At 44.6% G+C, this 14,761-nt stretch overlaps 1 protein-coding gene across 6 annotated transcripts in view; it reads left to right on the forward strand.

Moving 5' to 3' along the window:
- Actr3b (actin related protein 3B) overlaps nucleotides 1-14,761 on the forward strand; it is a 96,598-nt gene that overhangs the window by 38,892 nt on the left and 42,945 nt on the right. For 2 of the 6 annotated variants that reach the window (XM_050123734.1, XM_050123737.1), the window contains exons 2-3: nucleotides 4,798-4,853; nucleotides 14,111-14,235. In XM_050123734.1, coding sequence (XP_049979691.1) covers nucleotides 4,798-4,853; nucleotides 14,111-14,235 — 181 coding nt within the window. Of the gene's footprint in view, nucleotides 1-4,374; nucleotides 4,503-4,797; nucleotides 4,854-7,169; nucleotides 7,259-14,110; nucleotides 14,236-14,761 lie in introns of those variants that run through there. The other 4 variants (XM_050123736.1, XM_050123735.1, XM_050123738.1 and 1 more) reach the window with 4 other exon arrangements.

Consider the following 14,761-nt stretch of genomic DNA (forward strand, 5'->3'; position numbering starts at 1 on the left):
CTCTTGCCAACCCTAAGATGGCTCCCTTAATTAAGATATGTGCTTCCCTGCTCCTCTATCCAACCTTCCGTTATCCCAATCATCCCATTTCCCCAAGTTCCCCCCAACCTCCCCTTCTCACTTTTCTCTCCCTATCTCCCTTTTCCCCCCTCCCACCCCATCCCCAAGATCCCAATTTTTGCCCGGCAATCTTGTCTACTTCCCATAACCAGGAGGATAGCCTTTTTATTTAGCTTCTTTATGATATCAAATTATAGACTCACTGACCTTTATTTATCTCTAGAAACCAATTATGAGTGAGTACATCCCATGTTCATTTTTTTGGGTCTGGGTTACCTCACTCAGGATAGTGTTTTCTATTTCCGGATGGGGTTTTTCTTACTGGTTGTTTGGAGGGGACAGGTTCTGGAGAGTATTTTGAGGTAGGCACTTTATGGGTTATTTTTATAGTTATGAGTTATAGATTCTCAGGGAAGTTTGGTAGGAGCCTATATTGGTAGAGAATTTATTAAAATTTCAAATTTGAAAACCTGTGTTAGATATGCCTTGCATCGTGATTATTTGAAGTCACAAAAGTCAAAGGTATTTGGTACTTTATAGCGAACAGTACAGGGAATCTGAAAAACATTTAATTACCATGTTGTGATTGTGTCTGTGTCTTTGCCTCCCCGCCCCCAACATGGCTCTAGTACATGGAAGGTAGGAAAGAGTCTCTCAGCCCAGCATGTAAAAATGTAATGTGTCTTTATGGCAGTTTGCCTCCGGCATGAAGATCATTGCATGATGCTCCAGGTGCTTAAGGTGCCTTCAGAGCCCTGTGGGCACCAGGTCCTGTGGATGGGTGGGGTCAGGATGTTGCTCCAGATGTGCTGAATGGCACTGACAGTTTGGTTGAAGTTTGGAAGTCAGAGAGTTCCTACCCGTTTCTCTGGCCTGACATCTCGTTGCAGTGGGCATTGGTTAGGGCTCAGGGGAGAGCGCTGTGGCAGTGAGATGGGATGGAGATATTGAGGGACATCTGGTATCTACTGGAGTCACCACAAAGGGTCATTTCGTCCTCACCAGTCCTCAAGTCAGACTGACTCTGGTACAAAGAGTGACCATTGTGGCTTATGACAAAGTACATTTTTAAAAAAATAAAACATTAAAGGAATATTTTTGCTGAAGTGTCTCCTGTAGACAAAGTAGATTTAAAGAAAAACATAAAAATAGTACTTTTTAAAAAAAATAAAACTTTTTTTTTCTGAAGAGTCTCATCTAGCTGGTCCCAGACTTGCTGTGCTGCAGAAGCTGAGGATGACCTTGTACTCCCCAGTGCCAGGTTTATAAGTGTGTGCTACCACAGCTACCTGTCACAATTTTAAGTAAAGATACATCTCAAACATCTAGAAAAATGCTAGTAAAATAATACAGGAAACATTGTATCATCTTAGTGCTTGTATCTCCACTGTATTGTTGCTCCGACTGTCCTGAAGCGGGCAAGGACATCAACATACAGAGAGGTGAAGCAGTTTTCTCAGATTTGACAAATAGCGGAGGTAGGATTAGAATCCAGGCCACCCAGTGCCAAAGGGTGTTGTGGGAATTCCTTCAGCCACTAGCTTTTCAGACTGGCCCGTTTCGGGCGTGGTCTGGGGTACTATAAGTGCAGATGAAAAGCGTGCACAACCTCTTTTTTCTGCTGGATTTGGTTTCCAGTTCCCAGTGCACATAGAGGACTGTGGATACCTACCCTTGCTGTGAGTTTATCCCCCAGTAAATAAACCTTTGTTATATTCCATTCCGGGCTATTGTGGACCTCTTGGATACACCTACAAAAGAACATGGTCTTTTAAAAATCTTTTTGTTCTTGCGCAACCACTCTGGAAAGCAGTGTGGCGGTTTCTCAGAAAATTCGGGATCAACCTACCCCTGGACCCAGCAATACCACTCACTCTTGGGAATATACCCAAGAGAGGCCTTATCATACAACAAAAATATATGCTCTACTATGTTCATAGCAGCATTGTTTGTAATAGCCAGAACCTGGAAACAACCTAGATGCCCTTCAATTGAAGAATGGATGAAGAAAGTATGGAATATATACATATTAGAGTACTACTCAGCAGTAAAAAACAAGGACTTCTTGAAGTTTGCAGGCAAATGGATGGAAATAGAAAACACTATCCTGAGTGAGGTAAGCCAGACCCAAAAAGAGGAACATGGGATGTACTCACTCATATTTGGTTTCTAGCCATAAATAAAGGACATTGAGCCTATAATTCGGGTTCTTAGAGAAGCTAAATAAGAAGGTGAACCCAAAGAAAAACATATAGGCATCCTCCTGAATATTAACCTTCATCAGGCGATGAAAGGAGACAGAAACAGAGACCCACATTGGAGCACCGGACTGAAATCTCAAGGTCCAAATCAGGAGCAGAAGGAGAGAGAGCACGAGCAAGGAACTCAGGACCGCGAGGGGTGCACCCACACACTGAGACAATGGAGATGTTCTATCGGGAACTCACCAAGGCCAGCTGGCCTAGGTCTGAAAAAGCCTGGGTTAAAACTGGTCTCGCTGAACATAGTGGACAATGAGGACTACTGAGACCTCAAGAACAATGGCAATGGATTTTTGATCCTACTGCACCTATTGGTTTTGTGGGAGCCTAGGCAGTTTGGATGGAGGTGGGTGGTCCTTGGACTTCCCACAGGGCAGGGAACCCTGATTGCTCTTTGGGCTGACGAGGGAGGAGGACTTGATTGGGGGAGGGGGAGGGAAAGGGAAGGCTGCGGTGGGGAAGAGACAGAAATCTTTAATAAATAAATAAATAAAAATAAAAAAGAAAAAAGCTATATAATATAAAAAATAGCAAACGTGAATAATACTTAGCATCTAATAGTAATAAATGCTTACATTTTGCCATATTTAAAACACGTTACATGGAGTAGATCTTTTCTGAACAGTAGTTCATAGTAGCGTCTGATTCTTTTTCTTTTTCTTTTTGGTTTCATCACTTTCTCTTCCCATGACCTTCAGCATCTCCCTGCTAAATACCAGTCCTGCTCCCATAGCTCAGCATCTGGCAAGAATGCAACCAATAGGTACTTAGGAAATTCTGCTGCTTGCCCAGGTACTGTCCCAGGAAGCAGGGTTAGGGCCAGGAACTTATAAACTAACAGTGGGAAAGAATGGATTTACTCAGGTGACTTAAGTGCAAGGGCATAGTTTTGGGGAGTAGGTGGCAAATGAATGACACGGCTCGTTAAAAATGATATAATCAGGCTTCAAGGTTTAGTGATTTCTGGCCTGCTTATCGGTTCTGTAAGCTTCTTAGCCTTGGGCCAGTAACTCAGTTTGTTGGAGCATGTCTCCAGAATGCTGGTCCTGTCAGGGATGGACTGATTGTCTTTGTCTCTGAGTCTGTCACTATGGAGTTGGCCTTTATCTGGCTGTTTTCCTGCCTCAGCCTCCCTAGTGCTGGGATTATAGGCTCTGACACCATACTGCACTGGTCTTGGATTCTCAAATCAACCTGTGTCGGCTTCATTCTCCAAAGCCCCCAGGCCCTGGGTTGGCCTAGACCTTCCTCTCCCGTGGGCCTGTGATCCCTGGTGTGGGAGACAGCAGACCCACTTGGTTATTAGTGTCTGTTCCAGCTCTGACGTGTGTAGACTACTGGGGCTTCAGACAGGCCTTGTATCAGCCTGGCCTGGCCCTCTGGGTGCTGTGAAGAACTCACATCCTGAGGCAGTGGACAGTAGGTGTGATACACGCACAGCCAGCTTGCCTATTTCAGAATGCCAAAGTCAGCTTATAGGGGAGTGTATTTTTAAAAAGTCATAAAATTATAAGATTAGACCTATCAAATGGAAGCATTTAATATCAAACATCTTGATGTAATTTGTAAATGAGAACAAATCCCTTGTTCTTTTCTAGTCCCCGGAACTGTTTTAGCCCTGGAAGCAAAGGCTGCTTGCCCTGAGTCCTGTGAACAGTCCTGCAGAGAGAGAGGCGCTGGTCCGTAGCTCCCGGGACTGCTTCTCGTTTATCCTTCCAGCAGATGGTTGGAGTGATGCTTCACCCTCCCTTACTTTCTATTTAGGAGATTATCGAATGCTTTTGGAACTGAAAGTAGTATTTTGGCATTTGTTTTCGTAGAGACTTTTGGAATCTACCAGAGTATCTTGACAGAAAGTGGGCTTCTTTTGAAGGGAGATGGTAGAAAGATGCTCCTGTTGGATGATCCCTAGGAGATGGTAGAGAGATGTTCCTGTTGGATGATCCCCAGGAGATGTCAGGAGCTGCGTCTAGACATGTGCCACGGCATTTCAAGAAAATTATATAACCAGTCTCTAATGCTCCAAAAGTTCAGGAAGTTAGGAAGTAAGGACGTTCGACAGAGCCTGCGCTGGAGTTAACTGCATAGTTAGACTTGGGTTGCTTTTCTGCGACTTACCAGCTCTTTAGTCTGGGCAACTTAGCTTCTCAGCCCCCAGGTTTTCCTGTCTGCAGAACCGGGGTAATTGTATTTTCTTTGTGTTTTTGTGACGTGAGAAGAGCATGTGAGAGTCAGGAGGGACAGAGAGATAGGCACGAGGGTTAGTCACGTTTCTGTTCTGACGCAAACAAGCTGATACTGTCAGATTCATAACTACTTTGAAGTGATCTTCAGTGAGCACAGTTTGCTTGTTTTTCTCTATTGTTTTATTTCAAGGGAGTATTCTAGGCTTGGTGTGCTTATAATGAAAGACATGAGTGGGATGTGGTTGGGAGCACTGCCGTCTAAACCTGTGTCGATGACTTTGTGCTTTTAGGTATACCAAGCTTGGCTACGCAGGCAACACTGAGCCACAGTTCATTATTCCGTCATGTAAGTAAAGCTCTTCCTTGGGTTCTAAAGGCTTGTGTTTCTCAGCATTATAAAGCATTCCAGTTATGTGCATCAGGATGTTTGAATGTTTTTAGTGTCTTCTTTTAGACCATCACTCCAGTTCCTGGGAAGGGCTGCCTATTTTAGATGCTGCTGCAGGAGATGGCCGTGACCTGACCCTACTTAAGCAGCGCTTTGTGCTTGATGCCTTTCTCTGTCACTGGCTTCTAGTTTTATCTTGGGAAGCTTCCAGAGGCCTTCAGTGTGTCGTGAGTGTCCCTCCTGCTGGAGCAGTCACTGGTTCTTCAAGGCTGGTCTGTCATTGTAAGGATACATAGTTTGACTGCTTAGCCGAGTGCTGCATGGCACGGAACACAGTTGAAAGTCTTTTTTTTTTTTTTTTTTTTTTAGCGAAAATGAGAGGTCTACTGATTGTTCTTTCTGTTCAAAAGTGTTTTGTTTTGTTTAACTTTTCGTCAGCAAAGGGTGATACACTTAGGTGTCATACACTGGGCTCATCCTGACTTCTTTGTTACCCGTGGAAGTCTCTCCCAGGGCTGCTTCGGCTTCAGAGGCAGAATTCTCTGGTTTGAATCCCAAAGACAGTTTGCCCACAGTAAAGGTGAATGAGCCCAGCATCAAGGGGAAACTGGGCTTCCCATACACCCCTCCTGAGGCCCTAGAGCCCAGCTTAGACATCGGAGGAGAGCTTGGTTAGAATGTGTTCAGGTCAAGGCCAAAGCCTTTTTGTGGTTGGTGTGAACACCAGATCACTAGACGATGCACCCCAGATTCCTTGAGGGGATTTAAGCCACAAACTCCAGTTCTGTGCTTGCTGGATAACGAACACAGCTCTGGCCTTCTTGGGGAGTGTAGATGCCTCACACTTCCTGGTGATGGGTATTATCGGCTGACTGTGTCCTCATTTTAAAGTCATAAAGTGGAATGTCTGTCTGGAAAGACTGCCCGACAAATAGCAGGAAAGGGAACTTACTCAACAGAACTGTAACACAGCTCTGGAAGCCCAGAGGCCAAGGTCAAGGTGCTGGCATGGTTGGTGTCTGATGAAACATCTGGGCTTACAGATGTTTTCTTTCCCACTGTGCCTTGATGTTGCCTTTTCTCTGTGTGAGGATGTCAGGCTTCCTTTTTGTGCGGCCACCACTCTGATTGCATTAGGATCCTGCCCTCGTGACCTTTTAACATCCACCGATGCTCATAAAAGTCCTGTCGTCTCCAGATTCAGTCTTGCTGCAAGCTGGGGCTTCATTCTGTGAAGGCACAGTTGGGTCCATGACACCTGACACCTGAGTGGCCATCAGTCCCTGGATTTCCTGAGGACGAACGATCCTTCCCATGCTGAGTTGACAAGTCGGACTTCCTGGGTTTTGAAAGCAGAGATTAGATTTTTGGCCTTGTGAAGTGCGTCAGCTAAAAAGAACTGACCATGTCCCCTTTGCTTTGCTGCCATCTAAAACTCAGCAGCACTCAGTGGACGGCACCACTTAACCTGTCATCATTCACCAAGGGGATCAAAGATTGTTATTAGCAGGAGTCGCTGTCAAGAGACAGGGGAGCGCTCAGACTGGGGCTGTCAGAACCTTAGCAGTGGCAAAAGCTAGAAGACAGTAAAATGTCAAAGGACAAGGAGTAAAAGGATGGCAGTATTAAAAAAAGATTTGTCTTAGCTGTTGAAAATTTTACATATTTTTTTTTATGTGTATGGGTGTTTTGCCTGCATGTATATCTGTGCACAGTGTGTGTGTGTGCAGTGCCTTCAGAGGCCAGAAGAGGACATTGGATCCCCTGGAACTGGAATTACAGATGGTTTTGAGCCACAATGTGGGTGCTGGGAATTGAACCCAGGTTCTCTGGAAGAGCGGATATGCTCTTAGCTGCTGAGTCATCTCTCTATCCTCATCATTTTATTTTATAATTTATGTGTGTATGGATATGTGGGGGGGGGCTTGGGTGTGCATGTGGGTTTGTGTGTTAGTGAGTGCAGATGCCTATAGAGTCCAGAAGAGGACATCAAGTCCCTTGGAGCTGGAGTTACAGGCAACCTGAGCCACCTGAGATGGGTGCTGGGAGACACATTCAAGTCCTCTGCAACAGTAGGATGTGCTGAGCCTTCTCTCCAGTCCCAAGAATGGCGATACTGTTGGCTGAAATTGTTAGGGGAGAATTGCAGAAGCACCCTTGAAGAAGTTAGGGCAGACGTGAGGGTGTTTAGATGGGCGCAGGGCTTCAGTTTCCCTGGAGGGCTGACCCACAGCTTGTCTCCGGCTGATAGTGGACCTGGTTTTCTGTTTGCAGAGGTCTCATTTACAGGACAAGTCCCAGGGTGTGCATGCTGAAGTGGCCTCAGGAGAGCTGGATCTGGAGTTATGCCCTAGGCTTGCCTGGTATGTTACAGACTTGTGCCCCATAGTGCAGGAGAGAGTGAAGGAGGGAAATGGGAAGATGGATGGGAAGAGGGGCAGAGAGAGGGAGGAAGAGTGTGTGCTGGGGGCTGGAGCAAGGTCAGGTTTGGGTGCGGAGAAGTGGAAGCTAATGGAAGCCCCATGCAGTCTGCCAGGAGATGGGATTGAAGTTTGGAGAAGAACCATGTGGTCAAGACTGGATTGTCTTTCTAGGGGATGGCGTTTGCATGTTCACATGGTCCCAAGGGCTTCCCTCAGGGCCTGGGCACCAGGACTAGGCTGGCAGTCCATCTGTCCAGGCTCTGCTTGGGTCCAGTTTGTTGAAGCTTCTGTGTAGACTTGGCCTCATTGTTTGGAGGAAGTTTATTCTTTCTGCTGTATTTTTGTTTTGAGGTTGCTAGGGACTGTTGGGAGCCACTGAAAGGTTCAGTCTAAGAGGAACATGGTGACTACAGCAAGAAGAAGACAGTGAATAGGGAATGGTGGGAGCAAGGAAGTTCCCTGTGGTCATTGCATGCTGGGAAAGTTGCCAGAAGGTGACTGCCTAGGTGGGAGGCTGGAAGCTCTGCAGAGGGGTCCTCAGGTGGTGGTTTTCTTTGTTCTTTCTTGAGACAGGTCTAGCCTACAACTCTCCATGTAGACCAGGATGGCCTCACACAGTTCTGCTTGTGTCTGCCTCCCTGAGTGCTGAGATTAAGTGTGTATACCACTTCTGGCCTGTTTTTTTTCCTTTAATTAAATATAGCTGTAAAAATTTGGTTCGGGTAATAAAATGCAAAAATAGAATATAGTAAAGACCCTTGAACCCACTCCCCACGATAAGCACATTAATGTTCCGTCTTCACGTCAGAGTAAACGTACAGTCGTGTGCTACCTAAGGAAGTGCTGGCCAGAGGCCTTGGGAGATGTTTTAGTTAGTGTGAATACACCTGCTATGAGATCACCCAGACTGAGTCTCTCAGATGACAGATGTCTGTGATTGACACCTTTCAGGCTGGCTCTCAGCCCCTCTCTTCCTTCCTCGCCCTTTCTCTCTGTCCTTGCTCCCTTCCTCTGCTGAATATTTTCTGTCTGGGTTTCTAGTTTTGTGTTTCAGCTTTGCATCATATATACAAGGGCGCACTGCTCTGTGAATTTTTAAAACAATTTCCTGCAAAGTTTTAGCATATTTTAAAAAGCCTCTTGAGTGTTGTTTTTAGTATCGATTGCTGCTAATGCATGCAGGTCTAAAGCGAACTTACCGCTGAGTCTCCTTTTGTAGACCAGCCCTCTCGCTTCCCTTCCCCATGCTGGGGTAACAGACAAGGGCCACGTGTCCAGCTAGAATCTTTAGAGCATGAGCATTTTCCAGTTTTATTATTGTACAGAGCAGGGTAGTGAACGCTTCCCTCTGCACACACGGTTTCCCCAAGGGATCTGAGATGCTCTGGTTTCACTGCAGCTCTGCAGGTGCCATCTCCTGGGGTCTGTGCTGACCTCAGCCCACTGGCAACATGAGCGAATTTCTGCTTCCTTACTGTTAACCTCAAGACCAGGGATTGTAAAATCATGTCGATTAGCGGTAAAGCTGAGCATCATTCAGTTTTTGTTCAGTTTTAAAACTGCATTTTTTTTGAGAACTTCTGGTGTCAGAGGGACAGTAGTATCACGTACTGACCTGTTATAGATATCTTCTTCTGTGTTTATTTCTGTGTATATTTTTGTGGCATTGGGATCAGACCTTGTGTGTACCAAACACTGAGCTACCCTCCCAGTACACTGTGACATTTTTAAATTGATTTATTTGTCATCTAGAAATTTTAAATTTTGATAGAGTCTAAAATTTCAATGTTTTTCAGCTTGTAATGTTTCTATTTTAAAAGGTGCATTCCCTTTCCAAAAAACTCAAAAGGAATTTTGCATTTTTTTAAAGTTTTGAATATGTATGAGCGAGAGCTAGCTGATCTTATTTTCAAGTACAAGCCAGTTGCCCCAACAGCAGTGATTGAAAAGTACATTCCAATTTGATATTTCTTTCTTTTTTTGTCAGATTGAAGTTAGCATTTATGCTTGGGAATATTTTTCTTGACAGAATTTCACCATATAGCTCAGAACTTTTAATTCTCCTGCATAGCCTCCAGAGTGCTAGGATTACAGACGTGTGTCACCGTGCCTGCCCCATGCTTGGAAACATTTTGGTCTTTATTTTGCTGCATTGTTGCGTTCAACTGTCTCTGCTCCAAGTATGCACTTTGAGTTACAGTGCCGTGTCATACAGTTTTCTTTAGTGGGTTTCATTTTTCATTTTTTGAATGATTTGGCTCTTCCTTTAGACTATAAATTTTAGAGTCAGTTTAAGTTGATTATAACAAACCATGATGAGGTTTTGATTAGAGATACTCTTATAGGCTAATTAAAAATTTTGCCTTTAATTTGGTATTCATGGATAAGAATTGAATATCCAGTTCTTGTTTATGAATGTAGTATAGGTGTTTCATTGTTCATTCATATCGTGTGGGGTTTTTAATAATGTTTTATGCTGTTATTTAAATCCTTTTACATGTTTTTTGCTAGTTTCATTTTAAGGGACTTTTATGTTTTATTATTTGTGAATTTATTTTTAAAATTAAGTTTTCTGATTAGTTATTGCTATGCTAGCACATAAGGACACTCTGGTTTTGGAGCCGCTGAGAGTGCGTGCTGCTCTTCAGGGGCTCTGGCTTCAGTCCCCAGCATTCCTGCTAGGCGGCTCACAACTGCTGTAGCTGCAGCTCTCGGGAATCCTGTGCCCTCTTCTAGAGGATGTCATCGTCTGCAGTACACATGCTCGTTCCCACATGCAAATGCAGACACATATGTGCATAATTAGGATAAAATAGATCATAAACAATAATTTTTTGAGATTTGCAATTTTTTTTACCGCCAGCGATGTTTGCGTGATAGTCAGCAGATAGAACTTCTTCCCCTTCTCTTCCTATCCCCACCTCTCTCTGTGTTTGTGGTATGTGAAGATGTTCATGTGGGTGTGTGCACACGTGCATGTCTCTGTGTGCAGGCTGTGTCCATGTTCATTGCTCTCCATATAATTTTTGAGACAGGAGCTCTCTCTTATCTCAGAACTCATGAACTCTGCTAGCCTGGCCGGCTCACCAGCACAGGGGTTCTGGATACATAAGTCTCTGTGCTTGGCCTTTACTTAGATGCTGGGGATCCAAACTCAGGTTCTCTTGCTTGCATAGCAAGCACCTTACAGATTGAGCCCCGTCTGCAGACCATTGTATTGCCTGCAAGTAATGGTGATGCTCAGCTTCTAATTCTAGTCTTACTGTGTTTCCTTACTCTGGCCTGCCTATCTATTATCTATCTATCTATCTATCTATCTATCTATCTATCTATCTATCTATCTATCTATCTATCTGGGTTGCACAGGCCACAGTATGCATGTGGAGCTACAGGACAACTTTCAAACATCAATTCTCTTCTACCATGTGGATCCCAGGGATCAAACTCAGGTCACCAGGCGTGGTGGTAAGCACCATGTAAGCCATCTTTGGGGGCTGTAGTGTTGACTAGAACCTTTATAAAAATGGTGACATAACTGGGATTAGTAGGTGCTTTTGTCCTACTGAGTTTAAAGAGAGTATGGCTATAGTGTTTCATTAATGGTTCTATCTAGGTGTTTGTGACTATTTCAAGTTTTAACAATGTTCTTAGAGCTATGCCTGATACCACGTAAGGCAAGAGAGACAAGGGAAGGGGAGAGAGGGGGGAAGGAGAGAGAGAGGAAGGAGAGAGAGAGAGAGAGAGAAGAATAATGATGCAGTTTGGCTCAGAAAAATGTAAGTATGATGTGTATTTCTAGTACATACACATTTACAGATATGTTGCAGTTTAGACCATGTATTATCATCATTAGACAAATGGACTGGCTCAGAAGGGTGAAAAGTGTTCTCTATAAATGGGAAGTTGTTGAGTTTAAGGCTATTTTTAGTTATGTAGTGAGTTCAAAGCCCAGACATGAGACTGGCTGTCTTAAATGTCTTAAACAAAAGCTGAAAAGAAAAACAACAATAAACTAGAAAAAAGAAATGATCTGGGAACTGGGCAGGATGACCCAGGCCTGGAATCCTAGCATTCAGGAGGCTGAGGCAGAAGGATAGAGAGCTTGGTACCGGCCTGGACCAAATACTATTCTATTCCAGGGAACTGACTTGAATACAGTGTGTGTGCACCATTGTATGTTTGAAGCTGTATCTGAAGAATGTTGTGATTCTTGTTCTAGCGCCTTTGTTTGATAATTTCATATCTGTGCTATCTCCATCTTAACTAGGAGTTGTCTTATTTAAGTTGATATTTCTGGTTCTTGCTAGGGTGAAAATTGGAATTTGGTTTATTATGCTGTGAGATTCTTGATCTTATTTTAGGGGGGAATGACCCCTGTTTCTGCCATTTTGGGGTAAAAGAGCAAGTTTTCCTCTTCACCTTTTTGGGTATGTAATTGGAAAGGGTGTCTGTGTTATTGCAGGGTGGGGAAGATGTCCAGGCTCTGTAGCTTGCTTGCGTTGGGGTAGCTGGATGACCTCAGCCATTGTTTAGGTAAACTCTACCACTGAGCTTCTCCGCTAGCCTAATTTCTGTGCTTCTTTATCGCTTTACTTGGATTTCATTCCCTGCCATCTAATTGGTAAAGACGTACCATCCCCCTCCTACTTCTTCCCTCCCTTCTACGTCTCTAGCCCCTGCTCCCCTCCCCCCAAAGCGCCTTAGTTCTGTTATGACCTGGGCTCATACTACTTAGAGTTAGTTTTCTGGGAGGGAAAAGATTTACTTTATTGTCATTTAAATTTTTGTTGTCCTCCTTTATTTCCTATTAAAGTGTTACTGTGGTTTTTTTTTTTTTTGTATGTGTGTCTGTGTGTGGGGGAGGGGAGGAGGGGGAGTATGGCCTCTTACAGGGCAGCAATAAGGAATCGCTCTGGGGAGAAATCAGAAACACTGTGACACTGGGTCTATCCAATAATTCAGTGTTTAAGTCACTCTCAAGGACTGTCAGTGCCAAAGCAGGACACAGATGACCCTGGGCAAAAATTTGAATTTTGTTCTGTTATCTTTCTTCCCACTCCAATAATTGGAAAGCCAATATGTTTAGTATTTAGAAACAATAGCCACTGTGGCCCTGCTGCCCAGGGTCAGCTGTGTCCTACTTTGGCTGACAATCTCAGGCCCACCCATGGGTGGCCTGTGAGTTGCTGAAAGGCCATTGAGTAGCTAGCTCTCTTTGGTAGTTTGGCCAGCTCTGGCTTCAGATGACTTAGGACCCTTTCCTGCTCTTTGTTGCTGTTGTGATTAGTTCTACAGAACATGCTTCAGTTTGAACCTTTACTCACTGACACTCCTTGAGAGTTCAAGCACATTTTCAGTGTCACCGGGTGTTGCTGTGTCCCCACTGAGTGTCTGTGCACATGCAGTGCTGCAGCCCTGCATTAGAGGTGGTGGGACATGTCCCTTCCTTTCATGGAAGAACACTTCCTGAGGGCAGCTAGCTGGGAAGTGCTGGCCTTTATGTTGAAAGGGGACTTCATTTTGTGAAGCCACCACACCGCTGGAACGGTTAGGTCATATCAGAATGATCGCCCCGCCCCCCGTGAGGTACGCAGGATTTTCAAGGGGGAATTCTGAGGAACTTCATTCAGTTGGCACTGCCGTTTATTTATGCTGGTGACTGTGGCTTCACCAAACATCAATTAAACCCCTCTGGAGGCTCCGTTGGCAGAGTTACAGAATTAGGCTCATGTTCGAATAATTTGACATAGTTTGAACATTTTCCAAATTCACAATTGGTGTTTCAGTAGAGTAGAATGTTAACAAGGCCCACATTTCTCTGCTGCTCACTGGTGGTAGTCGGACTCAGTGACACAGCAGAGTGCTCGGGGATCTGCATGTGCCCGTCCCCAGAGAAGCAACAGAAGACTCACATTTTCTGATTCGTGATTTCCACACACTGGTTGGTGGACTGGTCGGCATCCATTGTGAGAATGCGTTAGTGGAAGTATGGCGGGCCGTTGGCTGTTGAGAACAGGCCTCCAGTTGCCAGATGGGCAGCGAGAGTTCACAGGGAGGGGATGGCTTCCACAGAGACCTGATGGGGAGAAGGAGGAGTTGAAGGGAGCTCCAACTGTGAACACGGGTTAGGAGTGTCAATGCAAATTGAATCTTTGTGAAGCATTTCGCAGTTTTATTAGATGTTAAATTCTGGAGCGAGGTTTATACGGTTATTTATTACTAAGTATAGTTGCAGCTATGTACTGTTAGGATCTTCTGTGCTATGGTTGTTTTAATATTGTTTTTCTCTTTTTGCAACAGATGCCAGCCCACAGACTTTTAGTTTTTCATTTTAATTGAAAGCCACTGCTCCCCCTCTATAATTAGACAATATATTTACAAAACTATTTGATGTCATTTTATCAAAATGACTTAAGAACTTAAAAGCAGTATTTTTCAGTTTCCCTTCCTCTTTTTTGTTGTATAGAATTCTGTTCCCTCCAAGCTGTATTTTACAGTCAATACGTGGCAGGTGTAAGGCTCCTAACATCACCTGCTTTCTTAAGCAGTTTCTCCAGATGAGCCCGATTAATAACATCACTTCTATGCCGACATTAACAGCAATTCCCCAGCATTACGCTGAGCTGATATTGGAAGAGTTGTTTGCTTCTCTATTTCATGCGTTCATTGCCGCCACAGACAAAGCCTTAGCAACCACACAGACTATGTTATCTGTTCTTGATAATTCAGATAACACGTGGATAGTGATGGCGTCTTTGCGAAAGATAAAACTTTTTTCTTTCCCCCCTTCAGGTATCGCCATCAGAGAATCTGCAAAGGTAGTTGATCAAGCCCAAAGGAGGGTGTTGAGAGGAGTTGATGACCTTGACTTTTTCATAGGGGATGAAGCTGTCGACAAACCTACCTACGCTACCAAGGTAAAGCAGGTCTGCTTGTGTGAGTGCAGAGCTGGGAACAGAGCATAGTGTGCCTGGGGAAATGAGAGGTTGTCCAGAAACCGTACTGAGAGCTGTGGACTGTGGCTTTGTTCCTATGCTTGGGGTGGAGGTGGTTAGCTGAACAGAGGGGTTTGTTTCCAAGTGGAGAACAATGTGAGTTAACAAAGGCCCGAGTCAAGGTCCAAATCAGGAGCAGAAGGAGAGAGAGCATGAGCAAGGAACTCAGGACCGCGAGGGGTACACCCACACACTGAGACAATGGAGATGTTCTATCGGGAACTCACCAAGGCCAGCTGGCCTGGGTCTGAAAAAGCCTGGGATAAAACCGGACTTGCTGAACATAGCGGACAATGAGGACTACTGAGACCTCAAGATCAATGGCAATGGGTTTTTGATCCTACTGCACCTATTGGTTTTGTGGGAGCCTAGGCAGTTTGGATGCTCACCTTACTAGACCTGGATGGAGGTGGGTGGTCCTTGGACTTCCCACAGGGCAGGGAACCCT

This window comes from Alexandromys fortis, unplaced genomic scaffold (assembly GCF_014885135.2).
Source record: "Alexandromys fortis isolate MF-2015 unplaced genomic scaffold, M_Fortis_MF-2015_v1.1 scaffold_217, whole genome shotgun sequence".
Lineage (NCBI taxonomy): Eukaryota > Metazoa > Chordata > Mammalia > Rodentia > Cricetidae > Alexandromys > Alexandromys fortis.